This window comes from Lepidochelys kempii, chromosome 9, assembly GCF_965140265.1.
Source record: "Lepidochelys kempii isolate rLepKem1 chromosome 9, rLepKem1.hap2, whole genome shotgun sequence".
In the NCBI taxonomy this organism is placed as follows: domain Eukaryota; kingdom Metazoa; phylum Chordata; order Testudines; family Cheloniidae; genus Lepidochelys; species Lepidochelys kempii.
This window is the reverse complement of record NC_133264.1, coordinates 28,680,482-28,699,588: the sequence shown is the minus strand read 5'-3', so window position 1 is coordinate 28,699,588 and position 19,107 is coordinate 28,680,482. Positions and strand designations below refer to the sequence as shown.

General features: G+C 41.3%; 1 protein-coding gene across 4 annotated transcripts in view; it reads left to right on the top strand.

The window, feature by feature from the left end:
• The window catches only part of GYG1 (glycogenin 1), a 25,443-nt gene extending 6,336 nt beyond the window's left edge, over positions 1-19,107 (top strand). For 2 of the 4 annotated variants that reach the window (XM_073359723.1, XM_073359725.1), the window contains exons 2-8: positions 328-463; positions 5,433-5,607; positions 5,907-6,069; positions 12,969-13,095; positions 16,676-16,895; positions 18,537-18,587; positions 18,836-19,107. In XM_073359723.1, coding sequence (XP_073215824.1) covers positions 328-463; positions 5,433-5,607; positions 5,907-6,069; positions 12,969-13,095; positions 16,676-16,895; positions 18,537-18,587; positions 18,836-19,021 — 1,058 coding nt within the window. In that variant the 3' untranslated portion in view covers positions 19,022-19,107. Of the gene's footprint in view, positions 1-46; positions 171-327; positions 464-5,432; positions 5,608-5,906; positions 6,070-12,968; positions 13,096-16,675; positions 16,896-18,536; positions 18,588-18,835 lie in introns of all 4 variants that reach the window. The other 2 variants (XM_073359726.1, XM_073359724.1) reach the window with 2 other exon arrangements.

Here is a 19,107-nt window from a genome sequence, read left to right as displayed (position 1 = left end):
TAATTTCTCTCCACACAATATGGAATGTGCTTCCTTCTACATTTAGGACCATGTCTGTCAATGCACTGGCTGATCTAATCAAGACATGTTGCTGTAGCATACCTCAACTGTGCCAACCTCTTCCATAAATGTTGTGCATGCCTACTAATGTACAAGGGATCTTAAACACAGTGAGTGGTTTATTTACTCTTCTGAGGCTCCTCAACATAACTCTCTACCTAGCACCTTCTGGCGTGAAATACAATGGTGGAGCTGAATAATTTTAGCAAGCATACTTTGATTTAAAACTAAATGTGTATACTAACAGAACTTCTCTTCCTTTTCAAGATCAGTCTTTTGTGACTCTAGCTACAAATGACTCTTATGTTAAAGGAGCACTGGTCTTGGGTTCATCTCTGCAACACCATAGAACGATAAAGAAACTAACTGTGCTCATAACGCCTCACGTCTCTGCTCCCATGCGGTATGTCACTTCATGAGTATTTTCACCTAGTTGTTCATTCAGTGTTCTTGTTACAATAATTTTTAACCCCCAAATGAAAGCTCTCTGTAGTGACTTTCTAAAGCTGGTCAGAATATTACAAAACGCTAAGGGCAGTAGATGCCAATTAGTATTCCATGAGCTTCTATACACTTGCTGCTTCCAGCAGTAAACTATCCAACCAGAGCATACTGGTTGACAAGTAGTACACTGAAGAGACTGACAAATAGCTAAACGTAAGCCACTAACCAATGAGAGGAAGGATGGTCTTGTAGTTAAGGCAGTGGTCTGGGACTCAGATCAAAGTTCAATATCTGGATCTACCACAGACTTGCTGGGCAAGTCATATAATCTTTCTCCGCCTCCCTTAATCCAGTAAAATAGAGATAATGCTTCCTCTCCTACCCTTGTTTTGTGTTGTATTTTAAGGCTATATCTATGCTACCACTTATGTCGATAAAACTTACATTGCTCAAGGGTGTGAATAAACTACCCTGAGTGACATGAGATACACCAACAAACGCTGGTGTGAACAGCACTATGTCCGCAGGAGAGTTTCTCCCACCAACACTTAAATGTATACCCCAAATTAAAAAACCCAGTAAAAACTAAAAAAGATGTGGACAAGGGGGATCCAGTGGACATAGTGTACTTAGATTTCCAGAAAGCCTTTGACAAGGTCCCTCATCAAAGGCTCTTACTTAAATTAAGTTGTCATGGGATAAGAGGGAAGATCCTTTCATGGATTGAGTACTGGTTAAAAGACAGGGAACAAAAGGTAGGAATAAATGGTAAATAGTGGCATTCCCCAAGGGTCAGTCCTATTCAACTTATTCATAAATGATCTGGCGAAAGGGGTAAACAGTGAGGTGGCAAAGTTCGCAGATGATACTAAAGTGCTCAAGATAGTTAAGACCAAAGCAGACTGTGAAGAACTTCAAAAGGATCTCACAAAACTAAGTGATCGGGCAACAAAATGGCAAATGAAATTTAATGTGGATAAGTGTAAAGTAACGCACATTGGGGGGAAAAAATAACCCCAACTATACATACAATATGATGGGGGCTAATTTAGCTACAACTAATGAGGAGAAATCATCGTGGATAGTTCTCTGAAGACGTCCACGCAGTGTGCAGTGGCAGTCAAAAAAAGCAAACGGGATGTTAGGAATCATTAAAAAAGGGATAGAGAATAAGACTGAGATTATCTTATTGCCCTTATATAAATCCATGGTACACCCACATCTTGAATACTGCATACAGATGTGGTCCCCTCATATCAGACAAGATATACTGGCATTAGAAAAGGTTCAGAAAAGGGCAACTAAAATGATTAGGGGTTTGGAACAGGTCCCATATGAGGAGAGATTAGAGGCTAGGACTTTTCAGCTTGGAAAAGAGGAGACTAAGGGGGGGATATGATAGAGATATATACAATCATGAGTGGTGTGGAGAAAGTGAATAAAGGAAAAGTTATTTACTTGTTCCCATAATATAAGAACTAGGGGCCACCAAATGAAATTAATGGGTAGCAGGTTTAAAACAAATAAAAGAAAGTTCTTCAGTCAGTGCACAGTCAACCTGTGGAACCCCTTGCCTGAAGAGGTTGTGAAGGCTAGGACTATAACAGGGTTTAAAAGAGAACTGGATAAATTCATGGAGGTTACGTCCATTAATGGCTATTAGCCAGGATGGGTAAGGAATGGTGTTCCTAGCCTCTGTTTGTCAGAGGGTGGAGATGGATGGTAGGAGAGAGATCACTAGATCATTACCTATTAAGTTCACTCCCTCTGGGGCAGCTGGCATTGGCCACCATCGGCAGACAGGATACTGGGCTGGTTGGACCTTTGGCAATACTGGGTCAGACCATTCTTATGTTCTTAACACAGCTAACGCCACTCATTGGGGGTGGATTAATTATGTTGATGGGAGAGCTCTCTCCCCATTGGCATAGAGCAGCTACATTAGAGAGCTTACAACAGCGCAGCTGCGCTGCTGTAAGATCTCTAGTATAGACATTGCCTTAGACTACAAGCTCTTCAAGGAAGGTTCTGTTTTGCTGCCTAGCACAACTTACATTAAAAAGGGGGGGAAACGGCCCATTAGTTTAGGGCACTAGCTTGAGACTCCGATCAAGGCTGAGTACCCTGCTCTTCTTCAAAGCTTCCTGTGTGACCTTGTTCAAGTCTTAATCTCTCTGCCTTTGTTCCCATCTGTAAAACGGGGGAGACTTGTCCTTCTCTAACTCATAGGTGTTTTGAGGATAAATGCATCAAAAGCCGAGGCACCTGGATAATGGAGGCCATATAAGTAAATTAGATAGAGTTTCAAATTTGAAACAACTCATGCCCCCTGCAAACTTTAATACTTACAAAAAGAAAAGGAGTACTTGTGGCACCTTAGAGACTAACCAATTTATTTGAGCATAAGCTTTCGTGAGCTACAGCTCACTTCATCAGATGCATACTGTGGAAAATACAGAAGATGTTTTTATACACACCGACCATGAAAAAATGAGTGTTTATCACTACAAAAGGTCCCCCCCCCCCCCCTGCTGGTAATAGCTTATCTAAAGTGATCACTCTCCTTACAATGTGTATGATAATCAAGGTGGGCCTTTTCCAGCACAAATCCAGGGTTTAACAAGAATGTCTGAGGAACAGTGGGGGGCGGGGAAGGAATAAACAAGGGGAAATAGGTTACTTTTTATAATGAATCAACCATTCCCAGTCTCTATTCAAGCCTAAGTTAATTGTATCCAATTTGCAAATTAATTCCAATTCAGCAGTCTCTCGTTGGAGTCTGTTTTCGAAGTTTTTTTGTTGAAGGATAGTCACTTTGAGATCGGAAATCGAGTGACCAGAGAGATTGAAGTGTTCTCCAACTGGTTTATGAATGTTATAATTCTTGACATCTGATTTGTGTCCATTTATTCTTTTACGTAGAGACTGTCCAGTTTGCCCAATGTACATGGCAGAGGGCCATTGCTGGCACATGATGGCATATATCCCCTTGGTAGATGTGTAGGTGAACGAGCCTCTGATAGTGTGGCTGATGTTATTAGGCCCTGTGATGGTGTCCCCTGAATAGATATGTGGACACAGTTGGCAACGGGCTTTGTTGCAAGGCTAGGTTCCTGGGTTAGTGGTTCTGTTGTGTGGTATGTGGTTGCTGGTGAGTATTCGCTTCATGTTGGGGGTCTGTCTGTAGGCAAGGACTGGCCTGTCTCCCAAGATTTGTGAGAGTGTTGGGTCGTCCTTCAGGATAGGTTGTAGATCCTTGATAATGCGTTGGAGGGGTTTCAGTTGGGGGCTGAAGGTGACGGCTAGTGGTGTTCTGTTATTTTCTTTGTTAGGCCTGTCCTGTAGTAGGTAACTTCTGGGAACTCTTCTGGCTCTATCAATCTGTTTCTTCACTTCTGCAGGTGGGTATTGTAGTTGTAAGAATGCTTGATAGAGATCTTGTAGGTGTTCGTCCCTGTCTGAGGGGTACTAGGTAGTTACAGTGCTAATAAACAATAGTCACATAAACACCACCCTATACCGGAAACCTACTGACCGCTATTCCTACCTACATGCCTCCAGCTTTCACCCTGACCACACCACACGATCCATTGTCTACAGCCAAGCTCTGCGATACAACCGCATTTGCTCCAAACCCTCAGACAGAGACAAACATCTACAAGATCTCTATCAAGCATTCTTACAACTACAGTACCCACCTGCGGAAGTGAAGAAGCAGACTGATAGAGCCAGAAGAGTTCCCAGAAGTCACCTATTACAGGACAGGCCTAACAAAAAAAATAACAGAAAGCCACTAGCCGTCACCTTCAGCCCCCAACTAAAACCCCTCCAACGCATTATCAAGGATCTACAACCTATCCTGAAGGACGACCCAACACGAAAGACTGTTGAATTGGAATTAATTTGCAAATTGGATACAATTAACTTAGGCTTGAATAGAGACTGGGAATGGTTGATTCATTATAAAAAGTTGACAATCTGGAGGGTAAAGTTGTAGTTCAAGACCATTCAGCTTGTACACATATACAGTTTACTCCCTGATAGCAGCTCAAAATACTCAGGACATTTATGGGTTGGCTAGCCCAACTTGACTACCGGCATTAAACGTAAAATGTCAAGAAATCTGAAGCCATAAGCATTAGTCCCTCAAAGTAGTCTGTAGAAATCAAGATCTCTCTATGGATACTGATTAATTTTAGTAGGTTGACTAAATGATGATATAAATTGGACTTGCATAACTGCCAGGAGCTTTAAGAACTCATAGTGTATCTTATTTCAGTTTAGCTCTTCAGCGTTAATATGATGCTTTTAACTCACAGTGGACACAACATTGTTCCAAGAAACCATTTCCAAGTAAAAAGAAGTAAACTAAACTACCTAGATGTCTACTGCACTCACTGCCACCTGAAGAGCCATGGCTAAGTAAACACTCTCTTGATGAGCCAGATAAACTAGCAGCAGTTGGGTCTGGTCCTTGTGGCTTTAAAGAGCAACAAGTACTGTTCAGGATTCAGCTGCTGTCCAGAGTCCTGCACAGACCAGTCTAATAGCTTCCTGTTTCTTTGCAATAAGCTTAAAATAGTCTGTCACCTCACCAAGAGGCAGTGTTCTCAGGTCTGGCTGAAAAACTGGGTGGGGGGCTCAAACTACAAGACATGATCTGCCTGACTTGTGTATATACACAGCGCTTCAGTTCTCATTGCTACTGCTCCAGCACCAGTCAGCAGTACTAACTGGTAACTAAGGTATTTCTATGCTAGAAACTTGACAAGACTGTAGCGCACCTGTTTAAATAAAAGTAGACTAAATACAAGACAGTCAACTCCTTATTGTGCACTAAGAGTCTAGGCAATACAAAGCTGCCTTGGGGTTGGGGATATTGGAAAGACTAACTCCAAAAATAAATCAATGATTCCTACTTTCCACAGGAAAGTGCTAGAAAAAGTCTTCGATGAAGTCTTATTGGTAGATGTCTTGGACAGTGGAGATTCAGCCCATCTAGCACTAATGAAAAGACCTGAGCTGGGTGTCACTCTAACAAAACTCCACTGCTGGGAACTGACTCAGTTTTCAAAATGTGTGTTCATGGATGCGGACACAATGGTAAGTTATATATTTGCTGTTCAGAATACAGTTCCGTCTAGTGGCTTGCAATAGGAACCTCTTCTTATTGGGGACCTGTAATTTGGTATGCAGGGAAGTGCTCTTAAGCCTACAAAACAACTTTGTAATTGGCAGTAATAAGGGAATATCTCTGTCAAAGCTGTCCTCCATAAAAATGAGACCTTTGATATGAATGCTTACCTTCATATCTTGGGGTGGATGGCAAAATCAACAAAACATAATGCTATGAAGCGTCTAGCCTAGAAAACAGAAAGCAATTTTTTCCCCCCCACAACTAGGTTTTAACAAATATTGATGAGCTTTTTGAGAAAGAAGAGCTATCTGCAGCACCAGATCCAGGCTGGCCTGACTGTTTTAATTCTGGAGTTTTTGTTTATCGACCTTCCATTGAAACATACAATCAGCTGTTACAACTTGCCACAGAGAAAGGCAGCTTTGATGGTATGTATTGACTCCAACTCCAATTTTCAAGTTTAGATTGTTTAAAATGATGGGGGCAGCGGGGGAATGTCTCAGATGGGCATGCCTTAGAGGATACCACTTACATTAGAATTCCAGCACCTCATTGGAAAGAGTACTCATGTTTACAGGAAACTCATATGCATGGACTCTTATAGATAGATTTTCTGACTATAGTGAAGTCAGACTCAAACATCAAACATTAATAAGTTTATCTTGTATTAAAGGCCTAGATGGACTTCAGAGGCACCTTAATGAGTCTTAAGTGGCAAAGGTAGGCCAAATTAAACAGCCATTTCTAAAACTTTCTGTAGCTCTCAACTAGAAGAATGAACATTCTTTGGATTATAAACCAGTATAGTATCCTACATTTTAGATAAAAACTAGTCACTAATGGATTTGATTGTGTTGGCATCTTAAACATTAAATCAGTGAAAATAAGCTTCCATTAACTCAACTTTTCACAAAAATCATTTGTGGATATCCTTAGAGATAAGGTGAACATGATGTTGCCAAAGTTGGATTGCTCTACGTGGCTTTTTGAAATGATTTGTTCTGAAACGTTCTTCTACTCTCAGTAGCTAGTCAAATAGCTTTGAGTAAAATTAGGTGTTTTTATCAATCAGTAGCAGCATTTCCTCAAAAAAAAAGGGGGGGGGGATTTGTCTCTTTGGAGACAACAGTGGTGTTACTCAGAGGCAATGTGTGTGGGGGAAGCATGTAGGGTCCTGTGCTTCCCTTCTCCTGCACCCATTTGCGGCTTGGCTTGTACTGAGCATGCTCAGTAACAACTGCTGAAGTCAGCTGCCCTCATTCTGCTATCCTCCTCCTCCCCCCGAACACACACTGTTGGCAAGCACAGGTCGTCTCTGGTGTTACTAACTAGTTTTAACAACCTTGTTCATGCTGTTTTGAGTAGCAAACTGTCTTGCATGCTTCTTACCTCCAAAGAGTTCGGATCTAATAGTCCCAAGAGTAAATGTCCTATCCCATTCAGTTGTTTGCTTTTTTGTATTCATTCTGGCAGGTATTGCTAATGGGCCCCTGAATCTAGAATGGTGGCCAAATGAGATTCTACAGGTGGCCTACTGACTGTAGGTGACCTGTGTTTAACTTCCTTTGGAGCACCATTTTCAAGTAAGTTGGTAGTACAGTTGAATTTGCTGCCTCACTAAATAACTGGACATGCCAAAAAAGGGATTCTGGTTCAGTCCAGAAATCCCATACAGTTGCTACATTGTGGACCAGCAAACTAAACAGGACTATCACTTTGAGGGATATGAGAAGACTTGCCATAGGTAGTACTTAATGGTAAAGAAACTCTGCCCTTACTCAGGTTTTAGCCCTCAACTGCAATAAAAAGCAGGGATTTAGCCTTTGAATTAGTCAGTGTTAATCCCTATTAGAATTCTAGTAATGAGAAAGTTTACAGACTGAAGATGAATTAATCACAGCCAGTGCTAACAAGTATAGAACTTAGTTGCAAGCTATGTAAGTACAAAATTACTTGATGTATCAGCCATACAAGAATACACTGAAGTTAGACTAATCAGCTTCTGGAAACTGCTTTTAGTATTTCTGTAGTACTGAAGCTTTGACTCATATGTGGCTGCATTAAGTTCAACTTCATGAAGAAAACCGCGCATCAAAAAGGGTAACTTCAACGCCGTGGGTTGAGTAACCCCATGTCACCTGGCTCTACTCTAGGTCCTGCTGCACTTCATGTTTTTACATATGCCACAGGCATTTTGCTTGATATCGTTATAAAATGTCAGTCAAGCAATATGCCTGTGGCATACGTAAAAGCGTGAGTAAACAGGCTTTTGATCTAATTTAGTATCAAGAAATACCTCTCCAATCTACTTGGGACAAATTCCTGACAACTGGTCTCCCACTAACTCTGTAGTACCTTTTAAACCTTAGAGGAGCTGTGGTTCACTTGAAGCTTACGGTTCTTCCTGAGAATAGAATAGCTTCCTAATCTATAGCTATCCTAAAATACTATTTCAAATTAGGTTAGCTTGACAAACTGGTGTTTGAGACAGGAAGTTTATAACTTTAATCTCTATCATGCAAAATCCCCAGTGTAGCCATAAAGAGCTTGATAAAGCAACTAGTGTAGCACACAGCAAACTTAACAGAATAAATCATGCTTGTGCTTCTTTGGGGTCAGACAATAACCTCATCACTGACAATGGTACAATGGCGAATGATCTAAAAGTGCAGCGAACCAGCATGCCTGTCTCAAATTATTTCAGTGAGTGCTAAACTTGGGCATTCTTCAAACTTTCAGCTAGTCCCATGTTTATAAAGCAGTGGTTCTCAATCCGTGGCCTATGGGTCACTTGCTGCTCAATCAGTACACAGCTGTAGCCCATGGACATCCTCAGGGCCCTACAGGTAGTATATATGTTGTGTGGATGCGGCCCACGTAACACAGACTAGAGAACTGCATATGAGGCCCACAATGGTAAATAAGTTGAGAACCACTGTTTATAAAGCAAAAGTTACATTACTGCTATGATAGGGACTCTAACATGGTAGTCAAAAATCTCACTTCTAAACATGGGAGATGAATTGTCAGTATGTCACCATCTTAAAAACTTTGTGCATAAGCATTATTAGATCAATAGGTTTTAATGTAACAGCTGTTTTTTTTATAGACCTGGTTATATGTATTGAATCTAGCAACAAAAAAGAAGCAAGCCTAAGGCTGACCTATAAGGGTAGTGGAGGAGCACTGTTAAAGTTTTTTAACTCTATTCATACCGTTTCCACCACTGGGTCTGTTATACTCCTACACCAGTCACTGACTAAAACAGGAGCACTTTATTAAATTTCTGCCGTACTCCAAAAAAAAAAAGCTCGCACATGTCACTGCTGAAGTCTTCCAGTAGCATGCCATTCTGTTGTGAACATATCTGTTCACCAGAGCTATCTTCATCAGAGCACCAATCCTTAAGGGATCAGGTACAAGAAAATATATAGCTCAGGTATTACACCCTGGTAAACAAGATTCACACTAAAATACTCATTTTAACTCAGTGCCACTTTCTGCCAGCAGATCGAGGGACGTGATCGTTCCCCTCTATTCGACAGTGGTGAGGCCTCATCTAGAGTACTGTGCCCAGTTTTGAGCCCCACACTACAAGAAGGAAGTGGAAAAATTGGAAAGAGTCCAGCAGAAAGTAACAAAAATGATTAGGGGACTGGAACACATGACTTATGAGGAGGGGCTGAGGGAACTGGGATTGTTTAGTCTGCGGAAGAGAAGAATGAAGGGGGATTTGATAGCAGCTTTCAACTACCTGAAAGGGGGTTCCAAAGAGGATGGATTTAGACTGTTCTCAGTGGAAGCAGATGACAGAACAAGGAGTAATGGTCTCAAGTTGCAGTGGGGGAGGTTTTAGGTTGGATATTAGGAAAAACGTTTTCACGAGGAGAGTGGTGAAGCACTGGAATGGGTTACCTAGGGAGGTGGTGGAATCTCCTTCCTTAGAGGTTTTTAAGGTCAGGCTTGACAAAGTCCTGGCTGGGATGATTTAGTTGGGGACTGGTCCTGCTGTGAGCAGGGGGTTGGACTAGATGACCTCCTGAGGTCCCTTACTACCCTGATATTCTTTGATTCTACAGAAAGAAAGCAATTATCAGTGGCCATAAGACTTGCTGAATATTTTAATACAGCACACAGTGGTTACAACTGTTGGATACTAATTCTTTATGTTCACAAATTTCTTGGGGACCTATCTTCCAGTATGATACTGCTTGCCTCAAATGTTGGTAATACATGACTACAAAGTAGTCAAAATGTCTATTTCGTAAGACAGACTAAAAATATCCACTAGTTTTCCATTTCTGGGACATGACAAATTGATCTTATCTGTGAACTCAGCTATCCTAAAGGTTTAGGATAACATGATGCAATAATCTTGGTCCACACTACTGTACCTAATGGGGAGGGAGAAGGGAAACTGAACTTCATAACGGGAATGGCCAATGCTTACCTTCAGTGTTTCTAGCAAACTTCTAAAAACCTGGGGCTTTATGAATTTAAAAGCAAGACTAGCTAAAATAAAAAGTCTGCTTATCTTATAGTTTAGAGCAGTGCAAGGGAAACTTTCCATAGGTTATGTAATTTACTAGACTTCCTTCTAGCCTGGGATCCAAGCTGGTATTTGAGCAGTTAATAGTTTCAGATCTAAAACAACATATAGATGTAAGATACTAAAGTACTGATTATACCTGCAACTATAATAGCATATGGCACAATTATTATACAGTGCTAAGTTGAACTGGCATTCCCTTTGGTGGGATTGGAGGGGCTCTTGGTTTTCAGTAAGACTAGGACACTGAAACTGTCCATAACATAAGGAGCGAAGAATATGCAGTGGAGAGGAAGTATTGGATGATGGTGTTTGGGAGGAATTTAGTAACCTGTACTATGCAGGACGACTAGTGCTATGATGCAAAACATACAGCTGTTCTTTAGGTCTACACACATCTGTTCCAAACAATCACTCAGGATAGTAGAATCACTTAGTCTAAACTTACAGACAAACATAAAACATGGGAGGTCATGCAAAGATGCTTTCTAATATGGTAGGAGTCTTACAAAAGAAAGGCATGCAAGTTCCCAACATATAGTAATAGTTGCATATCTCTTGACTTAGAAGCGCTTTCCTAATAATATCTGAGGACAAACTCCCTTAGCTTCTGTGCTCTCTCATATTTATCCCACATGGCTAGGGTCCTACCAAATTCATGGCCATGAAAAATGCATCATGGACCATGAAATCTGGTCTCCCCTTGTGAAATCTGTATATTATAGGGTAAAGCACACAAAAGGCCAGATTTCACAGAGGAGATCAGTGTTTCTCAAATTGGGGGTCCTGAGTCTGACCCAAAAGAGTTGGGGGGGGAGGGGGAAGAAGAAGGTTGCAAGGTTATTTTGGGGGGAGCTGCAGTATTGGCACCCTTACTTCTGCGCCGCCTTCAGAGCTGGGCGGCCGGAGAGGGGTGGCTGTTGGCCAGGCGCTCAGTTCTGAAGGCAGCGCCTCACCTGCAACAGCGCAGAAGGGTGGCAATACCATACCAGGCCACCCTTTAATTCTGCACTGCTGCCTTCAGAGCTGGGCAGCCAGAGAGGGGCAGCTACTGACAGAGGGCCCAGCTCTGCAGGCAGCTGCGCAGAAGCACGGGTGGCAATACCATATCATGCCATTCTTGCTTCTGCTACTGGCACGGCTCTGCCCTCAGAGCTGGGCTTCCGGCCAGCAGCCGCCGCTCTCCAGCTGCCCAGCTCTGAAGGCAGCGCCGCCGTCAGCAGCAGCACAGAAGTAAGGGTAGCAGTACCACAGTACAGCCCTACAATAACCTTGGGATCTCCCCGCAACGCCTTTTTGGGTCAGGACCCTACAGTTACAACACAGATTTCAGATTTCAATCGCTGAACTCATGACATTTACTATCTTTAAAATCCTATGACCGTGAAATTGACCAAAATGGACCGTAATTTGGTAGGGCCTTACACATGTCACTTCTAACTTACTGCTGTATCAATTGGCTGCTTTGGCGAAAAGCTAACAGTAGATCACTGCCATGATTTCTTCAGAATTGTTATAGCTCACCTTTTGGCTCCGCTAGTGGTGATTTCATTCTGACAAGTGATCGTCTGGTGTCTCATGCACTTTTTTGCCCAAACTGGCTGGCTGGAGTAAATATAGTGGAGTTGTAAGTCAGACTAACAATGCGGGGAGAGTAGTAATACAATCATTTTAATGCTACCTTAATCCAGAAGCATACATCAGGAATCTCACTTGTGTGTCAAAGCTGTCTTCTCTTTACCAACATAAGATCAAATTCAAAATAGCACTATCATGTCCTAAAACAGAAATGGCCCAGTTAAGGGGCTGAGAGAGGGACTTGCATAGTTCTTCGTCTGGAAAAGTGCTGACACTATTTCTGTAAGTAAAGAACAAATGTCAAGGTGAACACCACAAACGAAATCCATTTCTCTGACTAATCCACTTTCTCGTCAAATTCCTGCATTCTGTTCAGCATTCCAAGTCTCTTAGGAAAACACATAATTGCTCTGCATCCAGGCAGTCATTTACTGTCTTCTGCTGTTGTAAACTAGCCTACATTCAAAATGGGGGTCTGAACACTTCGTGCATGCATCAACTGAAACATAAAACTTCTAGTTTCACATAAGCTTATGAAGCTAACTAGGAGCTTTAATATAGTTAACTTCTAGTATGACATCTCTCAGAAAATGTAATGAAGGCCTAGATTTGCTTTTAGCAAACCAATCAGTCCTTGATCCAAAAAAGCATTTTCATTATGTACAGGACCGCTGAGCCACATGTGGGCCTCTAATAATCAACCGTGGGTCAGAGTTATCTTGGTTACATGTGTAAATCTGGAGTGACAGATCATAATCTGGCCTACTGTATTTGCCTCACTGCAACTGAAATAACAAATCTGACACTTCCAATGTTTACTACTCCAATTTAACTCCACTTCAAGTTGTGAATGGAAACTGAGTTGCATCATGCAAGACCAAATGCATGTTCACATGTAAATTATATCACTAGGGATTCTAAGCTTTTGGCTGTCTTCTGGGAGGTAAAATAGCCTAAAGTATGAGTTAAGTTTACAAATCTGTAGCTGCCTCTGGCAAGAGGAAGAGGGCTAATGTGCCCTCCCAAGGGTGAAAATGTTATAGTTTAAGAAAACTAACTTCTGTAAATAGAATACTACTTTATTGCCACTAATTCCTACTGGGTATGCTAGCTCACGTGACTAAACTGAGTCTTGAATCAGTGATTTAGTGAAGAAATTTAAAACAGGAATACTGATAACTCTCCATCTTTCCCTTTCAGGTGGGGACCAGGGGTTATTAAACACCTTCTTCAACAGCTGGGCAACAACAGATATCAACAAACACCTGCCATTTATTTATAACTTAAGCAGCATTTCTCTATACTCCTACCTTCCAGCATTTAAAGCGTAAGTTCAGCATTCTTTCTTGTAGAAAAATGATTCGTAATCTAGTGTAGCCATTATATGGGCCAGATTTAAAAGAGCTCTTGTGAAGCTGACCTATCTCTTACTAGATGATGAAAAGGCTGTATAAAATCAGTTCTTTGACTCAATTTCAGTTCGGAGATTCAAGGTTAGGCCAAATGAAGGGTATGTGATAGCTAGTGCAATCTCTTAATTTCGCTTTGAACCATGTAATGGTTTAATTTAGATAAACTAATCAATGGAAGTATTGATTATGGAAGTATTCTTTACATGGCTGTGGCCTAAACTACCTCTGTCAGTGGCAGCAGCTCATTCTTTGAATTAATTTACCTAGCACAGGTGCATTTGACAAGGACCTGTTCTATTGCAAGAGTATAACTCAACACTCTTTTAATCACAGGTATACTACTGTGACCAAAGAGGCATTATCTGCACAGCAGTTGTCCTTGTTAAAGAGTTTAGTTGAGTGAGGTTTAGCCCAAACCAGTGCGGGCTGGGTATGGTGACAACTTTTATATAGATCAGGGGTGGGCAACCTATGGCACGCGTGCCAAAGGCGGCACGCAAGCTGATTTTCAGTGGCACTCACGCTGCCCGGGTCCTGGCCACTGGTCCGGGGGGCTCTGCATTTTAATTTAATTGAAGCTTAGCATTTTAAAAACCTTATTTACTTTACATACAACAATAGTTTAGTTATATATTATAGACCTAGAAAGAGACCTTCTAAAAACATTAAAATGTATTACTGGCATGCGACGTTTTCCCCATGTAATGGTACTTTGCATTGTTACTGGCCTAATTCTGATCTAAACTCTAGGATTGTTACAGCATAAAGTGTGAAAAACTATTCAAACATGGGTGCAATTTACGATCTTTTTATTACAACTGGACCATGTTAACTGCTAGCTTCAAAAGCGAATGAGGAGCAATTGCATGAAAAGGCCAACTGATCTTTAGATGACATCAAGTTGCTAGAGATTAATGCAACAGCTAACATAAGCAGTATTGTTGCTGGCTCAAGTTCAAACCATGTCTTGTGATCTGAACGTCTGAAATATTGTCAAGTTAAAATTAGAACGCTTATTTTAAGAAGAAATACATGCAAGCCACAGTGAATACTCACTACTGAGTAGTCAAAATAAACAGCATTCAGTAAGCTAAAAGCTATTGTGACGTACACCGTACTCTCCTCAGCTACTCCCTTGCTGAGATTAGTCATGCCACAAAAAAAAACTTACAATTGACCTTGTTGCCATGAAAGGTCAGCTGAATCTGCCTGACCCAGGCAAAAACTTCCTTCAAACTGAACGGAGTTAGATGCACATAATGAGCTGTTTAAAGATAGTGGTTTCTGGATTTTGAAAGTAACACATGGGCTGTCAGAATAGGCATTCTAGATTAACTTATTTTTGATGTAGATGCCCACATCCACTAGACACAGTTCAATAGCTGTAATGAACCAAACTTGAACCCTACTCTGACATCATTATCTAATCCTTCAGAGCCTCTGTACCATGAGGCTAAGATTCACACCTGCATAGAAAGTCATACATGCTGTCCAGCTTCAAAGCACTGGGTGGAGGTACCCCTGGTTTGGGGGATGAGGGGGGAATCCATTTGAACATACTTAACAGTTTTCTATAGAAAATAAAGGCATTTTCATCCTGACTGACTCTAAAATGAGCAGCAGCAGAGATCAATCCAGGAATGCATGGAATGTTCTAGTGTAACTATTGTAGAAGACCACTTTCCTTTACAAGTCTAATCTTATTCACACAACAGGAAGGATCAGCCTAAACCAGCACTTCTCAAATGTGGCGACCAATGCGGCCACTATAGCTACCTGGAGCCACTAGGGGCTTTTTGTGCAGCCACAGCCTACTGGGCAGTGATTGAGGGGGAAAGCAGTGTTCACATACAAATATCACTTTTCACAGAAACAGACTTACTTGCTAGCAAAACACACACACACACACACACAGCAAAAGAAACAACAACAACAAAAGACAAGAATGTGCAAAGCACATTTGTTTCTATTCTCTTTAGGACCGATGTAGTGCTGTAGCGTAGAGTTTCCCTGGAACAGATCCAATTGAGGGAAGGCTGGCCCTCTAGAGGACAAAATGGAATTGTCTTAATTCCATTAAAGTGGTCCTGACTAGCTTAAAAACTAAACTTGGCCATCTATTCTGATCCATTAGCCTCTCAGGCCCTGCACTTAAAGCCTGAAAACAAAGTTCTTCAAAGCAATCTCTTCTATGTTGCTTGTATTTAACAGCGTTTGACCTAAACTCTGGCAGTAAGATTCCTTCCGCTGTATAAAATCAGACCGCCTCAGATCACTTTCAAACATTTATACTGACACATGAAAACATACAATTTAATAAAATTTAGTTTAACTACCACAAAACACTAAATTTTTAACATGCTGTAGATCTTATCAATGGAGCTATGTTTACCCCAAGATCTGAGGAAACGGGAAGTATTTCCCAGCTGCCGATGAGAGAGCCAGGGCATCTGGCACCTGGGAACGTAACCTGGGCTTGTTGAATAATCTGATTTCTGCTGAAATGATCAGCAGTGAAATGGGGAATATGGAGATCAAAAACACTGATTTAAAGTTTTCACTAAAATGAAAATGAGGCAGTTCACTGTTTGGAAGGTTTCTGCCTGCAGACTTGAGAAGACAGCATACTGCTTGACTAGATTCCTGATAGAAAGCTTCCTCTGCAACCGGAAGGGCTAGAAACTCCATAGCAATGTAACACCAAGAGCCCACTGGAGTGGGCTCTCTACCTTGCTAGTAGTAATCTAGTAGGACCAAAGAGACTTCAAAAATACACCCACTATAGCTGCATGATTTATGTAGCCCTTCCATAAAAAAATAAGAGTAATTAGACACTCTTGATCTACCTAGACAGCTGAGATTTTAAGGGTTCTGAACAGCCATGTATTTGAAGAAAGAAATTTGTCGAGGCAGGAGTGGGGTGGAGGGAGAATCATTAAAACACCTCCGTGCAGTCTCTCCATGGCAGGTGAGACAGACTGCATCCTTCTAGGATGTCTGAACTACCCTCTGCAGAGCTGCAGTGGCGGAAGCTTTCTGAAGCTGGATATTCTGACCAATTCCAACCTCCCCTTCTGTAGGGCTGAAGACTTAAAAAACAGTGATCTTATCACTGATGGCTGATTAGGCTAAGTGTATGGTGTCTAGCTATTTTGGATCACTGAATCTGTAGTGGAAACTCTCACTCTTAAAACTTGTTCTGATTGCAACTGCTGCTTGAGACTGTTCCATCCTGAGTTCTCATGGACACCAAACTACCAAGAGACTGGCTGCTGTAAGTACTGAAATGGCCCAAACCACTAGGTTTTGGCTGTTTTCAATCTGAATAAGCTATTTGAGGTAGAATTCTATCTGCATTCTCTTGTTGCATAGTGATGCTTTCAGTGCCAGTAGGCAGTTGCAATTTCTTAGCTTTTTCTTTAGGAGATGGAATGCTATCTTGTATGTACTTTTCCTGGACATCTAATGTCTAATTCAAATTCCTTTGTTTGGCAGGTTTGGCACAAATGCTAAAGTGGTGCATTTCCTAGGAAGAATGAAACCATGGAATTACACATATGACTCCAAAACAAAAAGCATAAAAGGTGACACAAGTGATCCCACAGTGGTTCACCCAGAATTCCTCAACATGTGGTGGCATACCTTCATCACCAACATCTTACCACTACTCGAACAACATGGAATTGTTAAAGATGCCACTACAGGTGTAAAGGCGGTATGTCGTCATCTTCTATCTTAGATACCTGCATTGAAACAGTCTAAATGCGGATGTTCTGTACTTCCCCCATCCCAGACTTCAAATTACTGAAGGCTTCAGGGAGAATCCACTGACTTGAAGCATAGCTTTCTTCAACTCCTTGTTTAAGGTTTGAAATAAAATAGAACAGAGGAAATAACTGGGTTAGTCTGGTCGCTGGTGTAACTGTTTTTACTCACCTCCCTTTCTAAATAACTACTGTGAACTCTAAAGAATTACTGAAGAAGTGGCTACTAACAATTGTGTAGAAACCAAATTGGGGTAAATCCCCCACCACCACCACCCCCCAAACTACATACAGAGGCCTGTCTCTTACTGACTTCAAGCAAACAGACTTGGTCTTCTAGCTCAAGCAGTAAAGGCTAATTGTTTTGGGGGGTCAGTTCCCACAGGTGATACCCAAACAAGAAGGTTGTATGACAAAACAAGGAGTCAGGATCCTGAAGTCCTTAAGTAATTTGTAGCAATTTAACATTTGTACTCACTAATAGGAATTACCTGGCTGTTAACCGTTTTAAAGCTCACCAGATTAAATTTGAATAGTTCTACAACAGGTGTTCCTAAATATGCTGAACTAAATATTCTCTCTAATTTTCTAAAGTCAGCACATCCCAAGTTGGAAAGTGCTTGAACATGTGAGACTAAACTTTGTCTCAGTTTACTTCTAGTATTGAAGTTCTGCTAATACTGCAGAAATATTAACCCAGTTATCTTTTTTTTTTTTTTAAGATTTTTGTCTTGTAACAAAATACTGAATTTTTACTGAATATCAAGACTTACTCTGGATATTCTGGAAATGATTCCATTCAGTGGAAAAGACCATACAGAACTATCTTGTAACCCACCCTTTGCTGGCCAGAGCAAACACTCATCTTATGCTCCCTAAATACTGATGAAGAGCAAAATGTTGATGCTGAATGGCCTAAAATTAAAACTAGGATTGAGGAGGGCCCTCCTATGTTAGAGGTTTCCCCTTATCACAAAACTGAATTCTGAGTATTAGATGAGAACAAGCAATCTCATACAGTGGTTAAGATCTCTCCCTGGATGAGTGTGCGCACAATGATGGCCACCACCGCAATGATATTATATATGGTTGTGATCAGCCTTGCAGTTCAGAAGCTACTCTGTAAAAGTAAACTAACTGCACTAATATTCATGCATCTCAGACTGAGGCTGCAGATAGTTATAAGCATGTTTAAAAGAACTTGGCATGCCATGAGTGCTCCTGCGACACTCCACAAGCTGGTGTTGACCATCCCTCCATGGGAGGGAGGGGAGAAAAAGTGAATCCTACATCGCTAGGGATTCAGTCAGACTAATCTAAAAGAAGCCAGAAAAGCTAGTTTAGGAAGATTGCATCTGTAGAGTAAGTGGAAAGTATAGGTTACAGCAACTTTCTATTTTTATTTTACTTTTCACACATGGAGTTTAATAGCATGTATGGAATGCAGCTTTGCAGTAACTTTATACTAAATTTAGTATAACAGAAAAAGTAGCTTTTAAGTTCTCAACCTTTCTAAGCCCAAAGTTACTGATCTATTTTAGAGCTATGCTTTCTCTTGTCCATCTTACACCTTTCTAATGAACTATTTGCAGCTGTCGGGCTTGGTCTATTCTCTGGCTTTCTCTTGTGGCTTCTGTAGAGAGGTATGAAGAACTTAAACCAATATTGACCAGTACTTTCCTGTGCGCTCTCCATTGACTTCTCAATTTGTTCATTTTTATTTTTTGGCTAGGAAAGTTGTATAACCCTTGCATTTTTTCCCCCCCCAAACAGTGCTTGCTGCTTTGCATGAGAACATCTCATTGGTTCTCCCACCTTCAGCCCTCTATTGCTTGGTTAGAAATAGGCCCTATAACTCTTATACTGTCTACTTACTATGCTCTCCTTCCAGGACGAGGTTACAGAGGCAGTGTCCCACATATCACTTTCAGCAGCAGCACCAACTTCACCACCATCTCCTCCACCAGCTGAATCTTCAGAAGAACGGAAGGAGAAGTGGGAACAAGGCCAGGCTGACTATATGGGAGCAGACTCCTTTGACAATATCAAGAAAAAACTTGACACCTACCTCCAATAGAAGCACTTCTATTGCCGATGTTCACAGAGATGCAAGAACTTGTTCCAGAGCTATAGCAGCTAGGAAAGTGTTGAATATGGTCAGTT